Genomic DNA, 16,085 nt, shown 5'->3' on the forward strand with positions numbered 1-16,085 from the left:
TAAATCTATAAACTTGATTTTAAAATTAGCACGAACGCTTAATTGAACCCTTAAAAAGTGAAGCATGACTAGGTCATTCTCCTGCCTCCTGGTTGTAATTTATTCGATGTTTTAAACTGACTTTCTCTGATCGAGCAAGGGACTACTACTACTTCTCTTACATTCCACATCAAAATCCTTTCTATTTTTGTTTTCTTTTGAACAGACCTTGTCAATATCTAGTTTTATTTATTTATTTATTTCTCAACGTCTAATCAACATTACGAAGTCAAGAATTAGTTTTACAACAAGAAAATTATTATTAATAACAATTTCCCTTAATAAAATATGTATATAAAGCCATAACTTCCCACATATATCTTCGACCCACAGTTCAAGATCGTCCATAAATTAGTTATACAAAAAATCCTCTTACACTTAATTTTCCATAGAAAATTTGAGAGAATTAATGTCTCAATCACTTTTCAATCTCAAAAGCTTCTCTCGATCTATCAACACAATTATAATGTAAGTCTAGCCATTTATATTATTTTTCTTCATCTAATTATATTATTGATTAAGGAAGGTTGTGGAGATGACAACTAGCTACCACAATAGTTACACCATGTAATGATCCAAAAAATGGTAATAGATAGAGGCATAGAGCCAACAAGACCATAAAAGTTAGTCAGTAGTAGGCAAAAGACTCTTACTGACAAGCAAAATGTGTAATTGTGTAGCCATCTAAGGTGTCCTACCGCCACATATGATTGTAGATGAGAGTCTTTAATCATATTTTGAGCAGTTTGGGAAGCTCCTTTTGTTTCCCGAGGGTCTTTCATATTTCACTGTCCAATCCTTAAAAAATTTCCAGAAGGGCAATTTTTTTGTAGCTTGGTCGTCTATCCATTTTGTATAAACCTCTAGTTTAAGAAAGTGTGTTGATTAATTCTTGTGAATATATGGTGTTTCATACTAAATGACAGTTTTTCTTTTTTGGATTAATTAATAATCGTATAGGAGGAGATACATTGTGATCACAAAAGCCTCTCAAAGGAGATCTACTACTGGAAGTAGCCAGGAGAAGCCATCGTGGACATCAGACCCTGATACCGGATACTTCAGACCTGAGAGGACCGGTGCAAAAGAGTTTAATCCATGCATTACAAAAACTTCTCAAATTCAAGGTAAAATGATGAGAGGAGAAGAGCTATGGTGGATGCCTGACCCTCACAGCGGATACTATAGACCCGATAATTTTGCCAAAGAGCTTGACTCAGCTGAGCTACGGTCTTTGCACTTCAATAAGAATCACAAGACGTTGTAAGCCACATGATCTCTTACATGCACGTGTGGTATTTTCTTCTTGTTTTTTCTAATTCGTTTTGAAGTGTGAACTAATAAATAATTAAGAAGTATTTGCAAATTATTGTTTGCCTCAGTACTTATTTTCCAATGCGAGACGATCATTTGTTAAGTCGTATTGGCTTTTTTATTTTGTTTAGACGAACATGATGTGTTCAAGATTGCTTCTAAATATACTGGGTTTGTATCTAGTTGATCTTTTACAAAACAAGTTGTCACGTATTACTTTTAATTAGCACCTATACCAAATTTCTGTTATATATGGCAAATGGAAGATCTCCATGCCAAACTTCCATTTTCAGAATCTAATTTGGAAAAATTGACTTGTAGGGGGGAGGGGTATTAGACCATCTCCAATGGTTTTCCCTATTTTTTCTTCTATAGAATCTTTATAATAGAAAAGAGTTTTGCTCCAATAGTTTTATCTATTTTTTCCTCTAAAAAGAATATTCCAAATAGATTCTTTTTTATTTTACAATTAAAACCTTTTATTTATAAAATTGCAAACTAACCCATTTTACTTTAAATTTGTAACACTTTCATAAAATTATTATTTTTAATTAAATTTAATATTTATTATTATATTTAAACAAAGACAACAACAGTTGGAGATTCAAAGTAAAAATTATGCTTTGAAAGAGCTAAAAGAAGAATACAAAATTTTATTTTGTGACTTGGATACTCTACATCCAAATGTTCGTGGATATTTTGAGGCTGAATAAGCACGGATTATACAAAAGCGGAATAATCAACAACATAACCAACAAGCTCCTCCTCCATCTACATCATTTGGTTCGTTTGAACAATATTTTAGCGATATTGGTGGATCCCAAAGTAATTCACCGGATTATTAAGTTATTAGTTTTTGTTGTATTAAAATAATTATTATGGATTGAATGAAAAATAAATTTTATAATTTATATAAATTATCTTTTCCAAATGGTAGTCTCGATATTTTAGACTAAATATTTATACTTAAATTTATATTATTAGTTTTTAAAAATACTTATTTTATTAAATTTGTATTATTAGTGCTTAAAAATATTTATTTTATTTATTTTGGTCATAAATAAAAGAAGTTAAAGATTAAGAGGACTACTTTATAAATAAAATAGTTCACCTCTATTTATAGAGGAAAAAATAAAGTTCCTCTAAAAATAGAGAAAAAAATAGCAATTTCTATCATAGAAGTGAAAATAGAGATCTATTAAAGTAAAACTTTACAGCTGAAAATAAAGGACATTAGAGATGTTCTTATGATCTAAAGTAATCGTACGTAGTTGAATGTAAATTGACCTTTGTAACAAATTAAAACAAGATATATTTTATATATATGCATGGAACACTAGATAACAAAGCCGTCTTAGCTCAGTGGTAGAGCGCGTGGCTTTTAACCACGTGGCCGTGGGTTCGATCCCCACAGACGGCGACTTCTTTTTTTTTTTAAAATTTTGTAACTTGGTCTAAAGACTGTGTTTTTATAACCAGAACAAAATTTTCTTGCGAAGTCTCTTCCAATATATTGAAGCACGGTTACTTGAAAATTTACCAGAGAACTCAAGAAAATACTGTACTTATTTATTCAACAAGGAGGCTCCTATAAAAATATACACAATAAAGCAGGAAAAAAATGAGAAGGAGAAGAAGATACAGAGTGTAGACACGAGTGTGTTTGTATATATTCTAAAAAATCAGTAAGTAAAAATCAACGGCAAAGCTGAACACAAGCTATTAATCCGTGAATCCGGGGGATTTGCCAAAATGTAAGATGCTGATTTCCCATTTCTCAAACAAGTCATGCTGAATTGGTTACCTAATTGAGTCGTCTGCAGCAAACAAAAATAAGAAGAAGATATATGTGATCAGGAGACATTGAAAAAAAGATTCGATCCGAGGTTGTAGAAACTGAGATACGAAAGGATTTATACCGTGCAAGAGGCTGGTTCTCGGTTACAGCTCCATTTAGAAGTTGGAACACATGAAAGGTAATGACACCATGAGCAATGTTCGTTTCCATCGACATTGTTGAAGAGCGAGATCAATCCAGCAATGAACCTGTGACAAGAAAAGAAGCTTGGTTTAGTGTCGTGTCAATCTAAAAGACAAGATCATCATTGATACAATATGCAGTCCTTTATGAACTATGAGTATATGAAAAACAAACAAACTGATTTATAGCTATGAACGTGGAGGGTGAATAACAGAGGAATGTAACACTTACCCAGCGACCAAGAGGAGAAGAGAGATGGTCCAAAATATGCCCTGATACATCTTGTACCTGTGGGGTTTAGCTCCAGGAGCGTCTCTTTGGTTGATCCATCCATAATGGGGACGGATTAAGAGCACAAATCCAAGTAGAAACCCGGTAGCAAACCCTCCAATATGAGCAAAGTTATCTACTCCAGGGAGCACACCAAGTCCCAAGTTCACCGCCACAATTATCACAAGAGTTATAATCGTCACAACCTAGACCAAGCATTGGCAAAAACAACATAAATTCTAAAGTTCCAATCTTGAAAATCATAAACAAGAAAAGGCTTCTGAACTCTGAAGGTATCGTATTCGTTACCTTGTTAGAATAGATTGTCCAGTTGATAAAGATCTCAGAGAGCATTCCTCCAAGTAAACCAAACACAGCACCAGATGCTCCAACAGAGATGTTTGAGCGTAGGAAAAGAGCTGACAATATACTTCCTCCAAACCCTGAAATCAAGTAAAGCAATCCAATCCGAACTGCAAACAAAAATTGAAACAAAGGTTATATATACACACACTTCATAAAAGATATGGTCTTCACAAGAACAAAGTAATCAAGAGAGGCAGAGAGAGCAGTTACTTACTAAAACCAAATTCACGTTCCATACGTATACCAATGAATAAAAGAGTCAACATGTTCACGAGTAAGTGAACAACTCCTCCATGTAACCAGTTGCAAGATAGTAGACGCCATCCTTCATCTTGTTTAACAACTTTCTTTACATCTAATCCACCCATTGTTTGTAACCTGTTCCAAGCCAAGGAAGTGTGGATTATAGAAACACTGACTCATTACTAACTTGCATATTCTCTAATAGCAATTAGCTACTTCTTATCGAATCAAAATCGTAAAAATATGGAATTTTTTGCTCAATTTCATAAGAAAGTTCGGAAATTTCATAGTTTCATTCATATTTCACTTGAACTCAGTAAAGGTCAGACCTTTGTTTGAAACAGAGTAGAAAAAAGAACCCTAGAAAATTAGAAGCTTACATACGTTAGAGAGGAAGGACCGAGAAGAGGATTCTCTCTTGTGTTCTGAAACGAGAAGCGACCCAAGAAATCAGCAAAACAATCTCCAGATTTCTTGGGACAATTGTTGACATACATGGTGATCGCGAACACGACAACGTTAGCGGCAACGAAACAGGGTATGAGCCAAGGGAACCAGCTTCTAAACTCTTTAACTCCTCTTCCTCGTTGTTCATAAGAACTTCGACTACGATTCAGAGATCGATGTTGTTGCCCAGATAGAGAAGCAGATTCAACATCCATTGGGTGTTGTTGTGTGTTGTTGCTCTCTCTCTGCCGAGTTTTTCCCCAAATCGGAGCTGTTTCTGAATCTTTCTCACCCATTGAAGGAAAGCAATTAAATCAATTCGAGCTTTGTTTGTGTAGTAGAGAGGAATTAGGTTTTTGTGTGTTTGCTGTTTGTGGGGTTTTTTTATAAAATCTGGTTTGGACTTTGGCAGCTTGAGAGCAAGTTCCTATCTATACAAATAGGAAACTTTCGTTGGGGTTTGTGTCTGAAAACAAGAAAAGGTAAGAGTTTAAGTCAACGGTATTCACCTAATCATGAATCATCACACGGTTCCTAATCCTACCAGTAAAAAACTAAAAACAATCTGCTTCCATAAGGAAAAAAATTATTTGACTCAAACTCCAAATTCCAAATTCCAAAGGTTATTTGATATTTTACTATTTCGTATATGTTCCCGAGTTTGCTAACGCAATGATTTAAAGGATATTGACATCGGATGAAACGGATTACACAAAACAAACCGTGTACTACAAAAAGAAAGAAAGAAGCTAACTTTACAAATAGTTACAATTTTCTGAACTTTTTCCAATTAAAATCATTGATGACCAGTTGAAAACAAAAATAAACCGCAATGTATTTGAACTTTTTTTTTTTTTGGAACACCCATATAAACTACATTTGTCTCTAGATACATCTCAAGTTCAAATGCATCTCAAGTATGGGCAATTAAGTTCAAATGCATCTCAAGTTCAAATGCATCCAAAGGTCCTCCTTTTATATAAACTACATTTGTCTAATGGGTAACAAACTGGGACAAGATATATAATGTTATCATAAATATTTGTAATTGTAATTAAATATTTTTAATTGTAATAACATTACGAAGATAAACCTGATGGGTTACTGGCACTTGTTAAGACTTCGTTGGCCTTGTCGATCATGTTCTCGTATTGGCGTTGTTTTTCTTTAAAGCTGTTTATGGTAGTTTGAAGTCTTTTCTTAGAATTATCCATCAACTGATATTTACCCTGTCCAAAGATCTTGAGGAACCACTGAAACATCTGCGACATATATAAAAATGATTTCTGTTAAACTTCACTCCCAGTTAGACAAGAATGAGAAAGCCTCAAAAGGATGAACGGTGCAAATGTGGTTCGAAACAAATTGAACCGCAATGCATTTGGACTTCTTTTATTTTGGAACACTCATATAAACTACGTTTGTCTGATGGGTAAAAAACCTAGGACAAACAGATCAGGACTAATTCAGCACAGTCCGTTCAATTATGTTATCGTAAAAATTTTGATAACCAATAATTTTTATAAAAATATGAAATTTAGTGATAGAAAAATATATCTATTACCCTAAATACAAGTTGTTCTAAACAGAATAGAAAAAAAAATCTAAAATAATATATAGTCTTTTGCTTAGTGTATTCATCTTTGGAACCACGAGTGATTAGTGGTTCAACTGCTCCAACCCGTTGTAATTGACTGGTCTACTTGTTCCATTGGTACGTAATCATCAAACTTTGACTTCGACGCTTTTAGTCGTGCTTTTTATCGATGATATATAGACATATCTTTATATAGACTTTTTCTCTCTATCTATTGTTTATGTACCTATATACAATTTGGAATCCGGCTTGGTTATTAAAAAGAATCGCAGCCCATAATTATCAATCGTCTGATTTGATGATTTTCTTTCATTATCAACTATTATAATGGGCGTCAAAGTTACAAAGTTAGAAAATTGGTGGTTCTTTAATACTGTATCAATCAAGTTAATATAAACAATTTATGAAAGTGCTTAAGTTGAAGCTTTCTAAAGAGTGATTAATTTAAGGATTCTATATTTCTATGGTTGACTTCCTTGCTTGCATTCGAAATCGTTGACCATTGCCGCTAACAACTAACAAGACTGGTTCTTCTCAATCTTTTCGACTTTGTAGGAGTAACAAAATATATATGAGGAAGTCGCTCACATTTAAAACAAAGGGAAGAGAGACACAAACAAAAAACCCCTAAAACCAACGTTGTTCAACGATTGATGATTCATGATTATTAATAAAACAATATTTTCTCTTCACAATATGTAAACTGTATTTGTCCAAACAGATCTATATAATTTTTAACTCTTTATCATTTCGTGTGAATTGGTTCAGATGATTTTATACTTTTCAAAGGTTAATTCCAAAGGACTAACTTGCATGTTGTGGATTGAAACTAAATACTAGTGAATGAGGAGATCTATCCAACAAAAATGGAAACCACAGAGTTTTCCTCTACAACAAGAAAATATTAGTGAATGAGAAGAGATTTATCCAATTAAAATGGAGAGTCATCCACGTGTCAAAACCAGGATTGATGTTAAGAAGTAATGGGAAGAACGGAAGAACTGGTCCAAAGTGTTCGGGGGAGGGTTTTAGGGCTAAAGCTAAAAAAACCGTTGGTTAGTTTTCAACCCCACAAAAAAAATAAACACGTCTTTAGAGAAAACATTTTTAATTTACTGATATTTTCAGACTATTCAGATGTTGACAGGTGTTGTTAAAATTGAGTTCGAAATTTTCTGAAAACATTGGAGTTTTTTTGTGTAAAGACTTTTTGTGGTTTCATATGGGGTTTTTGTTCAGACACAAACCCAACTTTAAAGGCGGATGTTTTACGGCTCACATCATTCTATATATTTTCTTTTCCCTCAAACAAATTCTAACATAAATTTTACCAATAAAATTCTAACATAAATCTCACATTTCTTTCTCACACAAAATCAAATTTCGTTTTAAAGAGAAACGACAAACGATCATAAGGTTTGTGTATTTTCAGTTATCAAAAAAAAAAAAAAGGTTTGTGTATTTTCAAGTGATTTGATTTGTAAACAATGTTTGTGTAGTTTATCCTCATCAATTATTTGTGTTCTAGGATCTGATTATTGGATATAACAAATAAAAAATCGTGTAGGTTGGGGATTAACCTAAGAAATTTGCAGTTGTGTGTGTTGCAAGGAACATGATGGAATGTGGTGTCGATGCCTACCAACTTCCTGTGGTTCCTAGGGCGAATAGATCACCCAGAGTGCGCATATTACATTCGAACAAGATTACTTCCTCCAAGAGTTTCAAACATTTGGCTCACTGGATTGCATCTTTTTCTCCAGGGACGCAGGCTAAAACCTATCAGAAAACAGAGATCCGATATCGAGGTTTTAGCCCAAGTGGGTGGACAACTCTCAGGCGAGTGCAAGAATCGAGTTGCTATCGGCTCGTTGGCCCACGAAACAAATGAGACAAAGGATGATTTCGTCGTCAATAACTTATTGGAGACAATGGAAGTTGAGGTTAAGCCTCAACCTGATCTGGAGAAACCTTCTAATAATGTGTTATTGTCTAAGGACTGGTTAGCTCTAGGTCCTTCCATGTCTAGCTCTCAAATTACACAAGAAGAAAACTTCGATTCAAGTTCCAAGATCGGTAACATCAAGTCACTCGCTAACTTTACTTGTCTATATATAAGACTATAACGATATTTTAATTTTTTACATACAAATTGATATTTTTGGTCTTTCTTTGGATTTTTATATGTAGACGGTAAAAGAAAGATGTGTAACATGAAGGAGAGAGGTTTGTGTAGTAGCCAAGAATCGCAGGATATGTACCCTTTGAAGAAAAGAAAGTTGTTTTACCAAAATCATCGATCTGACACACATGAAGCTCCGTGTACCGGTATGCATATATCTATTTGAGATCAGAACTATATAATATATAAAAACAATTGCTATTAATATAACATTCTCTCGTATCATGTTTTCAGTTAAATTTGGTATTAAATCGTTGAAAATCTCGGAGCTATTGGTGGACGTTCCCGAATCAGCCACGGTTGGGTCACTGAAACTAGCGGTATTGGAGGCGGTAACACGGATTCTTAAGGATGATTTAGACATTGGAGTGCTTCTTCGAGGTAAAACCATCGATGATGACTCCAAAACGCTTCGTCAGATTGGGATCCCTCAGGATGCTGACGACAACCTCAGTTCTTTGGGATTCATGGTAGAACCGCATAAATCAGAAACAACATCAGTAACAACGTTAACCACTGTTTCCCCGGAAACACGACGGCTTAGGTACACAATCAAAACCATATATTATAATTTTTGTGTAAAAATACTCTTTCCCTATTAGCCATTTCGTATTCTTATTAAACTGCGGTCACAAAATAGGGTTCGAGGATCCGTCGATAGCACCGAGAGTGGCAGCTAAACCTGTGCGCATGAAGCCGGCCTCGCAGCCAGAGATGGTTCAACGGAGAATCAGACGGCCATTCACTGTCTCAGAAGTAGAAGCTTTGGTTCAGGCCGTAGAGAGGCTCGGCACCGGAAGGTTTTTTTTTTTTTTTGCTTACATATTGGGTGATTAATTTTTCATTTAAACTGTAATACTCTTCTTTGTTACATTATCGAATTGTCTTCATTCTACAATTGATTCTTATCAGGTGGCGCGACATTAAGAATCATGCATTTGACCATGCAAATCATCGAACTTACGTTGACCTCAAGGTATCTTTTACTATATATCAAATATTTATTGTAAACAAATAAGCAGACTTAATAATATGGGTAACCTAAAACAGGATAAATGGAAAACGTTGGTTCATACGGCAAAGATATCAGCAAGGCAAAGGAGAGGCGAACCTGTGCCTCAAGACCTTCTTGATAGAGTTTTAGCTGCTCATGCTTTCTGGTCTTATCAGACCGGATGAAATTAATTAGATTCGATTTAGAATTATTTAAGTTTAGGATTTTGATTAAATAACACAGAATAGATTGTCCTTTTCAGTACTTAAAGCAGGTAGATAATGTAGGATATATATTTTTTTTTTGGTGAAAGTAAACTGTTAGGGTAAACTTTTTATAGTGACTAGCCCAACCGCAAAGCGGCCCCATATCCAGGAAAAACCCCACCTCCGACTTGGACCTACGGGTTAGTATACACCGCTTGCCCCTACTTGTATGGAGGAGTTTTTATTTGGAGAGACTAAGTACCACCGTGGTGGTAGAGAGACTTGAACTCAAGACCTCTGACATTCATATGTGAGAAGGAAGTACCACTGGGATACAATCACTTCTCGTAAACTGTTACGATAAACTTTTTATAGTGACTAGCCCCACCGCAAAGCGACTCCATATCCAGGAAAAACTCCACCTCCGGCTTGGACCTACGGGTTAGTATACACCGCTTGCCCCTACTCGTATAGAGGAGTTTTTATTTGGAGAGGCTAAGTACCACCGTGGTGGCAGAGAGACTTGAACTCAAGACTTCTGACATTTATCTGTGAAAAAGAAGTACCACTGGTACAATCACTTCTCAAAAACTGGTGAGAACATTTAAACCCTGGATCGGATGATGTAGTTACTAAGTTGTATTGTTATTCAACACTTTTTGTTTTTTTTTTTCTTTTTAAAGTTATTCAACAACACTTGGTTACATTTCTATTCAATGTTTTTGAGTTCTCTGTGTCTATTGAATTTTTGAGATTTTGGTTTCCCAATATATGTAGACTTTGTACATAACTGCGGATAAAAAAACCAAAAAAAATACTCCTCTGATTAATCTAACTACTAGTTTTGGAGTATACATTTTGATGATTGGTTTTAAACGTTCGCTAGTCCATCGGCTCTCGTACAATCTACTATTAAAGCTCGTATCCATATTTTTGGGCCACACCTTATGCGATCCAATACATGTAATGTAAGACGTCGTTGGTTTGATCTCCACGTGGTCCCTCTCACTCGTTCTCCTTAACCGATAAACTGACTAGTGCAACTTGGCCACGTGTTTTTGTCTATTCCATACTTTACGGGGCCCACAAAAATATCTCCTCTGTTCCTGTAATAAAACGATTTTGCGTTTCGTTTCTGCTTTTCATTTTCTTTCAAGAAGCGTAAATGGCGAACAATGGACCTAACTGGGACGGATTGCTTAATTGGAGCCTCTCCCATTCCGATGGATCTTCCTCTTCTCGCCCCATAAGGTCCTTTGATCTGTATTATCATTTTTTCTTGATCGTATGTTACATTATCCCTTTCTCTTGTTTCAAGCTTGTTATTATCTTTGATCAACCCTTTCGTTTCGTGCTAGTTTGCTGATAATAGGTTGTTTAATTATTGGAATATAATCTTTATTCTGAGATGATGAACTTTTTTCCGAATTTTGATTTGAGAAATGTGTTATGGTTAGTGAGCAAGATCGACAATGGTTTATGGAAGCTATGCAAGCACATACAATCGATTCAATCTCTCGTATGAAAGTTATATCTCAAATCATGAAAACGCCTGAACAAGTCTTGGAGGCTCAAGGCGTTACGCCTGATGATCTTGAAGGTTCTTTACTTTCAGTGGCGATTCTATTCGTTTAATATATAAAAGGACTGGTCTTATTGATACTTTTCTTTGGACAGGAATGTTGGATGAGCTGCAGGAACACGTTGAGTCGATCGATTTGGCCAATGGTTTAATTTCACATAATTTGTTTTTTTGGTTTTTGCTATGTTTTGTGAATGGTAAATTTTTTTACGTTTCAGATCTTCACTCCATTGGAGGTTTGGTCCCTCTCCTTAGTTATCTCAAGAACTCTAATGCTAAGATTCGAGCAAAGTCGGCCGATGTTTTGACCACTGTTGTCCAAAACAATCCAAGAAGCCAGCAACTTGTTATGGAAGCAAATGGGTTAGAGCCATTATTAACAAACTTTGTTGCTGATCCCGACATAAGAGTTCGAACCAAGGCGCTCGGTGCTATATCTTGTAAGAGTTACTCTTCCTAGCAAAGTTTTCTTTGAGAACCCCAAATGTTTGACAGTGTTTTCTTGCTTTCTATCTACATCGCAGCTCTTATCCGTAACAACCAACCCGGGATTACAGCATTCCGCCTGGCAAATGGTTACGCTGGCTTGCGAGACGCTTTGGTTTCTGATACCGTTAGATTCCAAAGGTAAACAATGTCTCAAGCATATGCATTAGATAGATGCATGTTTGATCCAAGTTTTCAGTTCATCTATATTGAGTAACCCATGTACTCTTTCCGTTTCAGAAAAGCCTTGAACTTGATCCACTATCTTCTTCAAGAAAGCAACTCAGACTGTAAAATCGCTAGAGATCTTGTATTCCCTCGCATTATGATCCACCTAGCATCCAACGAAGACTTAGAAGTCCGGGAATTTGCCCTTCGTGGTCTCCTAGAGCTTGCCCGTGAAGTATCTGAGAGAAACCTTGACAGAGCGGATGTGAATCTAAGACAGCTTCTTGAGGAGAGAACAAGAAGAATCATTGTGATGTCGGACGAAGATCTTTGTGCAGCTAGAGAAGAAAGACAGCTAGTGGATAGCCTTTGGACCATATGTTATGATGAACCGTCCCATCTAAGAGAGAGAGGGCTGGTATACCTCCCGTCTGATGATGAGCTGGCTCCTGATGTGGTTAGGGACCGCTTTGAACCTCCTCTTAGGACTTGGGCTGCAAGAAGACATGATGAGACGAGTGAACAACCGGTTCCACTTCTTCTTGGTCCTGCACCGTGATCTCGTTGCTATGGCATATAAAAAGAACCAATCTATTGGATTTTGCATATATCAACAATACATCATCGGTTTAGAAATTTGAGTAACAAGCACATAGACATTCTAAGGTCTACGTCATGCCAATATTATAATGTTCCGTTATTGTGTAAGTCATGAATCAGACTTGTGGGATTGTCCTTGAAAGTGACTCAAATATCGCAATCATAATCTTATAACAAAAACTCAATTTATATATTGTATCTCCATACAAAGGCAAAAATGTATGTACATGATTCGCATTAGTAAACCTTTTTTACAAAAAGCTACAACATTAAAACGTTGCTAGAGTTGGGAGCATCAATCATCACCTCCCACCAGAGAGTTGAGAGTCAGCGATGGAAGATCCGCCGGTAAACCCTTTAAACACTGAGGAAAAATCCGTCATCGCAATACCGCTAAAACCGTCTCGGCCTCCCAAATTCATCATGCTCCCAGCCGACAAATCCAAGGGAGTTAATTCCGGCAAAGCCATGTCTCCTCTTAGATACTGTAACACTTGCCTCATACTCGGTCTAGCCCGAGGATCTGAATGCGAACACAACAGTCCGAGTTTCAAAACCATTTCAACCTCTTCAAGATCATTACTAGAAGACCCGAGTTTCGGATCTTTCGCTTCCATTATGTTTCCTCTCAACCACAAACTGAAAACCCATTCCACAAGCAAGAACGTGTCATCGTCGCTTTGGCTATGGAACTCAATGGGTCGTCTACCTGAAACAACTTCTAGAAGAAACGCACCAAACGCATATACATCAGTCGCGGTCGTGGCACGTCCAGTCCTGGAATGTTCAGGTGCTAAGTAACCCAACGTTCCAACAACGTGAGTCGTCTGAGGATCTGACCCGTGATCATACAACCGTGCCAACCCGAAATCGCCTAGTCTACCGTTGAAATCAGCATCTAACAAAACATTGCTAGCTTTCACGTCACGATGAATCACAACTTGTTCCCATTCCTCATGGAGGTAAAACAATCCTGAAGCAACTCCTTTGATAATCTTAGATCTTTGTTTCCAATCTAACGTTACCTCAGGATTGTTGTAAAGGTACTTGTCTAAGCTCCCATTAGGCATGTAATCGTAAACCAGAAGAAGCTCTCCTCTCCGGCGACAATAACCCAAAAGAGGAACTAAATTCCGATGACTCATCCGACCAATACTCACAATCTCCGCAACAAACTCTTTCATACCTTGTTTTGAATCATGTGAGACTCTCTTCACAGCGACTTCAAGCTTCGTCGTAGGCAAAATCCCTCTGTAAACTCTCCCAAATCCACCGGATCCGAGAAGATCCTTCTCCTTAAACCCTTTCGTCGCGTGATACAGCTCCTTGAATCTAAATCGGTTCTTCCCAAACTCTGTTTCCCAATCATCAAGCTCTTCCTCGTACTTCTTCCTCCTCCTCACGATGTAGAACGCGAGGAAGATGATGGAGAAGATCAGAGAGAGTGAAATCAATGGCATACCGATTTTGTAAAACTCTGAGATTCGTTTCGGCTCGAATCGAGGAAGCTTCGGGAGTTTTGAAAGCGAAAGCATCGGAGCTTCTCCGTTTAACGAGAAACTCCATCCGAGTACGAAATGCTCGGAGAGAACTGAACCAGTCGCTGATGAGAAACCTACATACATCTCTTCCAGAAGAATCGAAGAGAGATCTCTCACATACGAAACAAGAGGTCTCTTAGGTTTATCCGAATCGAACGGAGCCATGGTGACATCGATTCGATGAGTAAGATGATCGTAATCGATCCAAACCTGGATCCGTTTGCGACTAATCAAACTCAGATTCCGAAACTCGTCGTGACCATCCCAGTACCCAGCCGTAGAGTAATTCGCCGATCGCAAACCGTTGATATCGATCCCGACGTGGTTATCGTTTGGATCTCCGAACTCGTTGCTCTGGATAGTATCGAACTCGACGGCGAAGATGTGATTCGTGTCGTTGCCATTGTTGGAGATGTTGAATAGACCGATGTATTGACTAGGAAGTGCGGAAGGTAGACCTAGCGTCGGAGCTACGACGAAGGCGATCCCATGGCCGCTGAGCGTTGGGATCTGAGAGTGTATAGCGAAGACGAAGGTTGTGGAGAAGGACGACGAAACGTTGCCGTTTTGAGAATCTTTGCACCGGATCTTTTCGGTATAGAAGGCGTGACCGGTTTTTTGAACCGATGTGTTGGTTAGCTTCAAGAGACCGTTGGGTGTGACAGTGGCGAGACCTTGGAGTGAGATGTCTGTTAATGGAGGGTGAAAGCCATTGTAGGTGAAGTTTTGAGAAGAAGATCTCAGAATCTGACAGAGAAGGAAGAAGAAGAAGAAGAAGAAGAAGAGCTTGAGCTTAATGAACATGGCTGATTCCGGTTTGGTTACAAAAAGATTTGAAGAGAACAAAAATGAAGTTTATTTAAAGAGATGCGAAGAGAGAGAGGAGGATAAGAGAAAAGTCGTGGTCGTGTAATATTTCTTTGAGGGCACGGCTTTGTGTTGTGTGTGTGATACTCTTTGAGTATTTTATTAATTAATGTCATAGTGGTTTGGTGAAGTATTGATCAAGGATTGATTATTAAGCTTTTTGAATTTAAATACATTCTATGTATGGCTAATTGTGTTTTTTTAATACTATGGAACATTTGATTTAGACTGATGTATTAATCCAGTTTGTCTGCATGTTAGGACTACAATTATTATGTGTAGTAGTGGTCAACGGTCAATGAGTAAGATGTTGAATTGAATCACTTTTGTTTTGTTAAATTAAAATTTAGTGGAATTCAATCTTTGGGTCATATGGTTAAAAGACCACTAAATTCGCGTCTGTGGACTGTGATCTTGTGATTTTTATAAGGATAATATTTTTTTTGTTTAGTTGCTTAGATAGTTAAGTTTTTTTTTTTTTGGCAAACAGATAGTTAAGTTAATTAACTGATTTTTGTGTTTTTGGATAGTTAAGTACTTAAGTTTACGGATTCAAACTCTTTTTTTTTATTTTTGGAAAACCTAACTAAAACCGTTAGTACCATAAATAAACAAGCATCCCAAACAATGGTACAACTTAACATAAATCTAATATAATATTCAATGAAATAATATGCTACTACAAAAATACTTGAAGTTGTATATAACTCGCCGTAAGAATATGCTAAAATTGAAGTGGTATTTACTAACCGATTAATTTTGTAGGAAAATGCTTTACAAAAATCGTTCTTACAATAATCCAATTTAACAATGAATTTTCATGCAGAAGGATCGAATCAGATACTTTTATCATTTCTAGAAACACTCAAACACATACAAACCTTTTGAATGATCGATGAGTAATGTGAATGGTGAAAAAGAAACAAGAGAACGAAGTTCTAGAAACGTGTTTCACCGAAGTACTATAGGTAATTTTTCAGCTTTGTTTGATTGTAATTCCAGAATTTCGAACCATTATAAAGTTTTTTTTTTGGGGGGGAGAGGGGGGGGGGGGAGGGGATCGACAATTTAGTATGCTTAAATTTAACTTGTACGAAAACTATCATATTCCTCTAGTTGAATTAATCAAAACGTTTTGGATGGCGACAAAAGTATTATTCTTTCAACATTTCCAAAAAACTAATGTTGTACATGTGTGTGAC

The 16,085-nt window shown here is 36.6% G+C and overlaps 4 protein-coding genes, 1 non-coding gene and 1 pseudogene across 13 annotated transcripts; 4 read left to right on the top strand and 2 right to left on the bottom strand.

Annotated features, from left to right (window-relative positions):
- Positions 1 to 433: 433 nt before the first annotated feature.
- Positions 434 to 1,306, top strand: LOC104699112 (late embryogenesis abundant protein 37 pseudogene; annotated as a pseudogene).
- Positions 1,307 to 2,701: 1,395 nt separating this feature from the next.
- TRNAK-UUU (transfer RNA lysine (anticodon UUU)) lies at positions 2,702 to 2,773 on the top strand. Its single transcript has one exon. It is a non-coding gene; the product is annotated as a tRNA-Lys (tRNA).
- Positions 2,774 to 2,901: 128 nt separating this feature from the next.
- Positions 2,902 to 5,339, bottom strand: LOC104791645 (RHOMBOID-like protein 4). Of its 3 annotated transcripts, none has more exons than XM_010517577.3 (6): positions 4,598 to 5,339; positions 4,185 to 4,348; positions 3,914 to 4,077; positions 3,566 to 3,810; positions 3,273 to 3,399; positions 2,902 to 3,170 (listed from the first exon to the last, which is right to left on the bottom strand). In XM_010517577.3, exons 1-6 carry the CDS (start codon positions 4,954 to 4,956, stop codon positions 3,036 to 3,038), a joined length of 1,194 nt encoding a protein of 397 aa, XP_010515879.2. In that variant the 5' UTR covers positions 4,957 to 5,339; the 3' UTR covers positions 2,902 to 3,035. The 3 variants fall into 3 exon arrangements, with proteins under 3 accessions (XP_010515879.2, XP_087310279.1, XP_087310278.1); XM_087454153.1 differs by having other exon boundaries at positions 4,594 to 5,144; XM_087454152.1 differs by lacking the exons at positions 2,902 to 3,170; positions 3,273 to 3,399 and having other exon boundaries at positions 3,562 to 3,810.
- Positions 5,340 to 7,754: 2,415 nt separating this feature from the next.
- On the top strand, positions 7,755 to 9,986 carry LOC104791646 (telomere repeat-binding protein 6-like). 2 transcript variants are annotated; one of them, XM_087454158.1, is made up of 7 exons: positions 7,755 to 7,938; positions 8,021 to 8,333; positions 8,448 to 8,585; positions 8,674 to 8,983; positions 9,080 to 9,239; positions 9,352 to 9,415; positions 9,490 to 9,986. In XM_087454158.1, the coding sequence occupies exons 1-5, from the start codon at positions 7,873 to 7,875 to the stop codon at positions 9,117 to 9,119; spliced, it is 867 nt and encodes a 288-aa protein (XP_087310284.1). In that variant the 5' UTR covers positions 7,755 to 7,872; the 3' UTR covers positions 9,120 to 9,239; positions 9,352 to 9,415; positions 9,490 to 9,986. The 2 variants fall into 2 exon arrangements, with proteins under 2 accessions (XP_087310284.1, XP_087310283.1); XM_087454157.1 differs by having other exon boundaries at positions 7,755 to 8,333.
- A 561-nt stretch (positions 9,987 to 10,547) lies between these two features.
- LOC104791648 (hsp70 nucleotide exchange factor fes1) lies at positions 10,548 to 12,655 on the top strand. Of its 6 annotated transcripts, none has more exons than XM_010517582.3 (6): positions 10,705 to 10,890; positions 11,097 to 11,239; positions 11,317 to 11,367; positions 11,440 to 11,661; positions 11,746 to 11,848; positions 11,948 to 12,655. In XM_010517582.3, the coding sequence occupies exons 1-6, from the start codon at positions 10,805 to 10,807 to the stop codon at positions 12,432 to 12,434; spliced, it is 1,092 nt and encodes a 363-aa protein (XP_010515884.1). In that variant the 5' UTR covers positions 10,705 to 10,804; the 3' UTR covers positions 12,435 to 12,655. The 6 variants fall into 6 exon arrangements, with proteins under 6 accessions (XP_010515883.1, XP_010515884.1, XP_087310281.1 ...); XM_087454155.1 differs by having other exon boundaries at positions 10,753 to 10,924; positions 11,317 to 11,342; XM_087454154.1 differs by having other exon boundaries at positions 10,767 to 10,924.
- LOC104791647 (L-type lectin-domain containing receptor kinase IV.2) lies at positions 12,644 to 15,016 on the bottom strand. The gene has a single exon (XM_010517579.3). The coding sequence runs from the start codon at positions 14,818 to 14,820 to the stop codon at positions 12,778 to 12,780; it is 2,043 nt and encodes a 680-aa protein (XP_010515881.1). The 5' UTR covers positions 14,821 to 15,016; the 3' UTR covers positions 12,644 to 12,777.
- Positions 15,017 to 16,085: the final 1,069 nt, after the last annotated feature.

Source organism: Camelina sativa, chromosome 6 (genome assembly GCF_030686135.1).
Source record: "Camelina sativa cultivar CO46 ecotype springtype chromosome 6, ASM3068613v1".
Taxonomy (NCBI): Eukaryota; Viridiplantae; Streptophyta; class Magnoliopsida; order Brassicales; family Brassicaceae; genus Camelina; species Camelina sativa.

Coding starts and splice junctions, on each gene's coding strand:
- LOC104791645 (XM_010517577.3), bottom strand. CDS start 4,956: ATGGGTGAGAAAGATTCAGAAACAGCTCCGATTTGGGGAAAAACTCGG. Junction 3,811..3,913: donor GGACAATCTATTCTAACAAG/GTAACGAATACG, acceptor TGCTTGGTCTAG/GTTGTGACGATTATAACTCT. Junction 3,171..3,272: donor GAGAACCAGCCTCTTGCACG/GTATAAATCCTT, acceptor TGTTTGCTGCAG/ACGACTCAATTAGGTAACCA.
- LOC104791647 (XM_010517579.3), bottom strand. CDS start 14,820: ATGTTCATTAAGCTCAAGCTCTTCTTCTTCTTCTTCTTCTTCTTCCTT.
- LOC104791648 (XM_010517581.3), top strand. CDS start 10,805: ATGGCGAACAATGGACCTAACTGGGACGGATTGCTTAATTGGAGCCTC. Junction 11,240..11,316: donor TACGCCTGATGATCTTGAAG/GTTCTTTACTTT, acceptor TTCTTTGGACAG/GAATGTTGGATGAGCTGCAG. Junction 11,662..11,745: donor GGCGCTCGGTGCTATATCTT/GTAAGAGTTACT, acceptor TCTACATCGCAG/CTCTTATCCGTAACAACCAA.
- LOC104791646 (XM_087454157.1), top strand. CDS start 7,892: ATGCCTACCAACTTCCTGTGGTTCCTAGGGCGAATAGATCACCCAGAG. Junction 8,334..8,447: donor CGATTCAAGTTCCAAGATCG/GTAACATCAAGT, acceptor TTTTATATGTAG/ACGGTAAAAGAAAGATGTGT. Junction 8,984..9,079: donor CCGGAAACACGACGGCTTAG/GTACACAATCAA, acceptor GTCACAAAATAG/GGTTCGAGGATCCGTCGATA.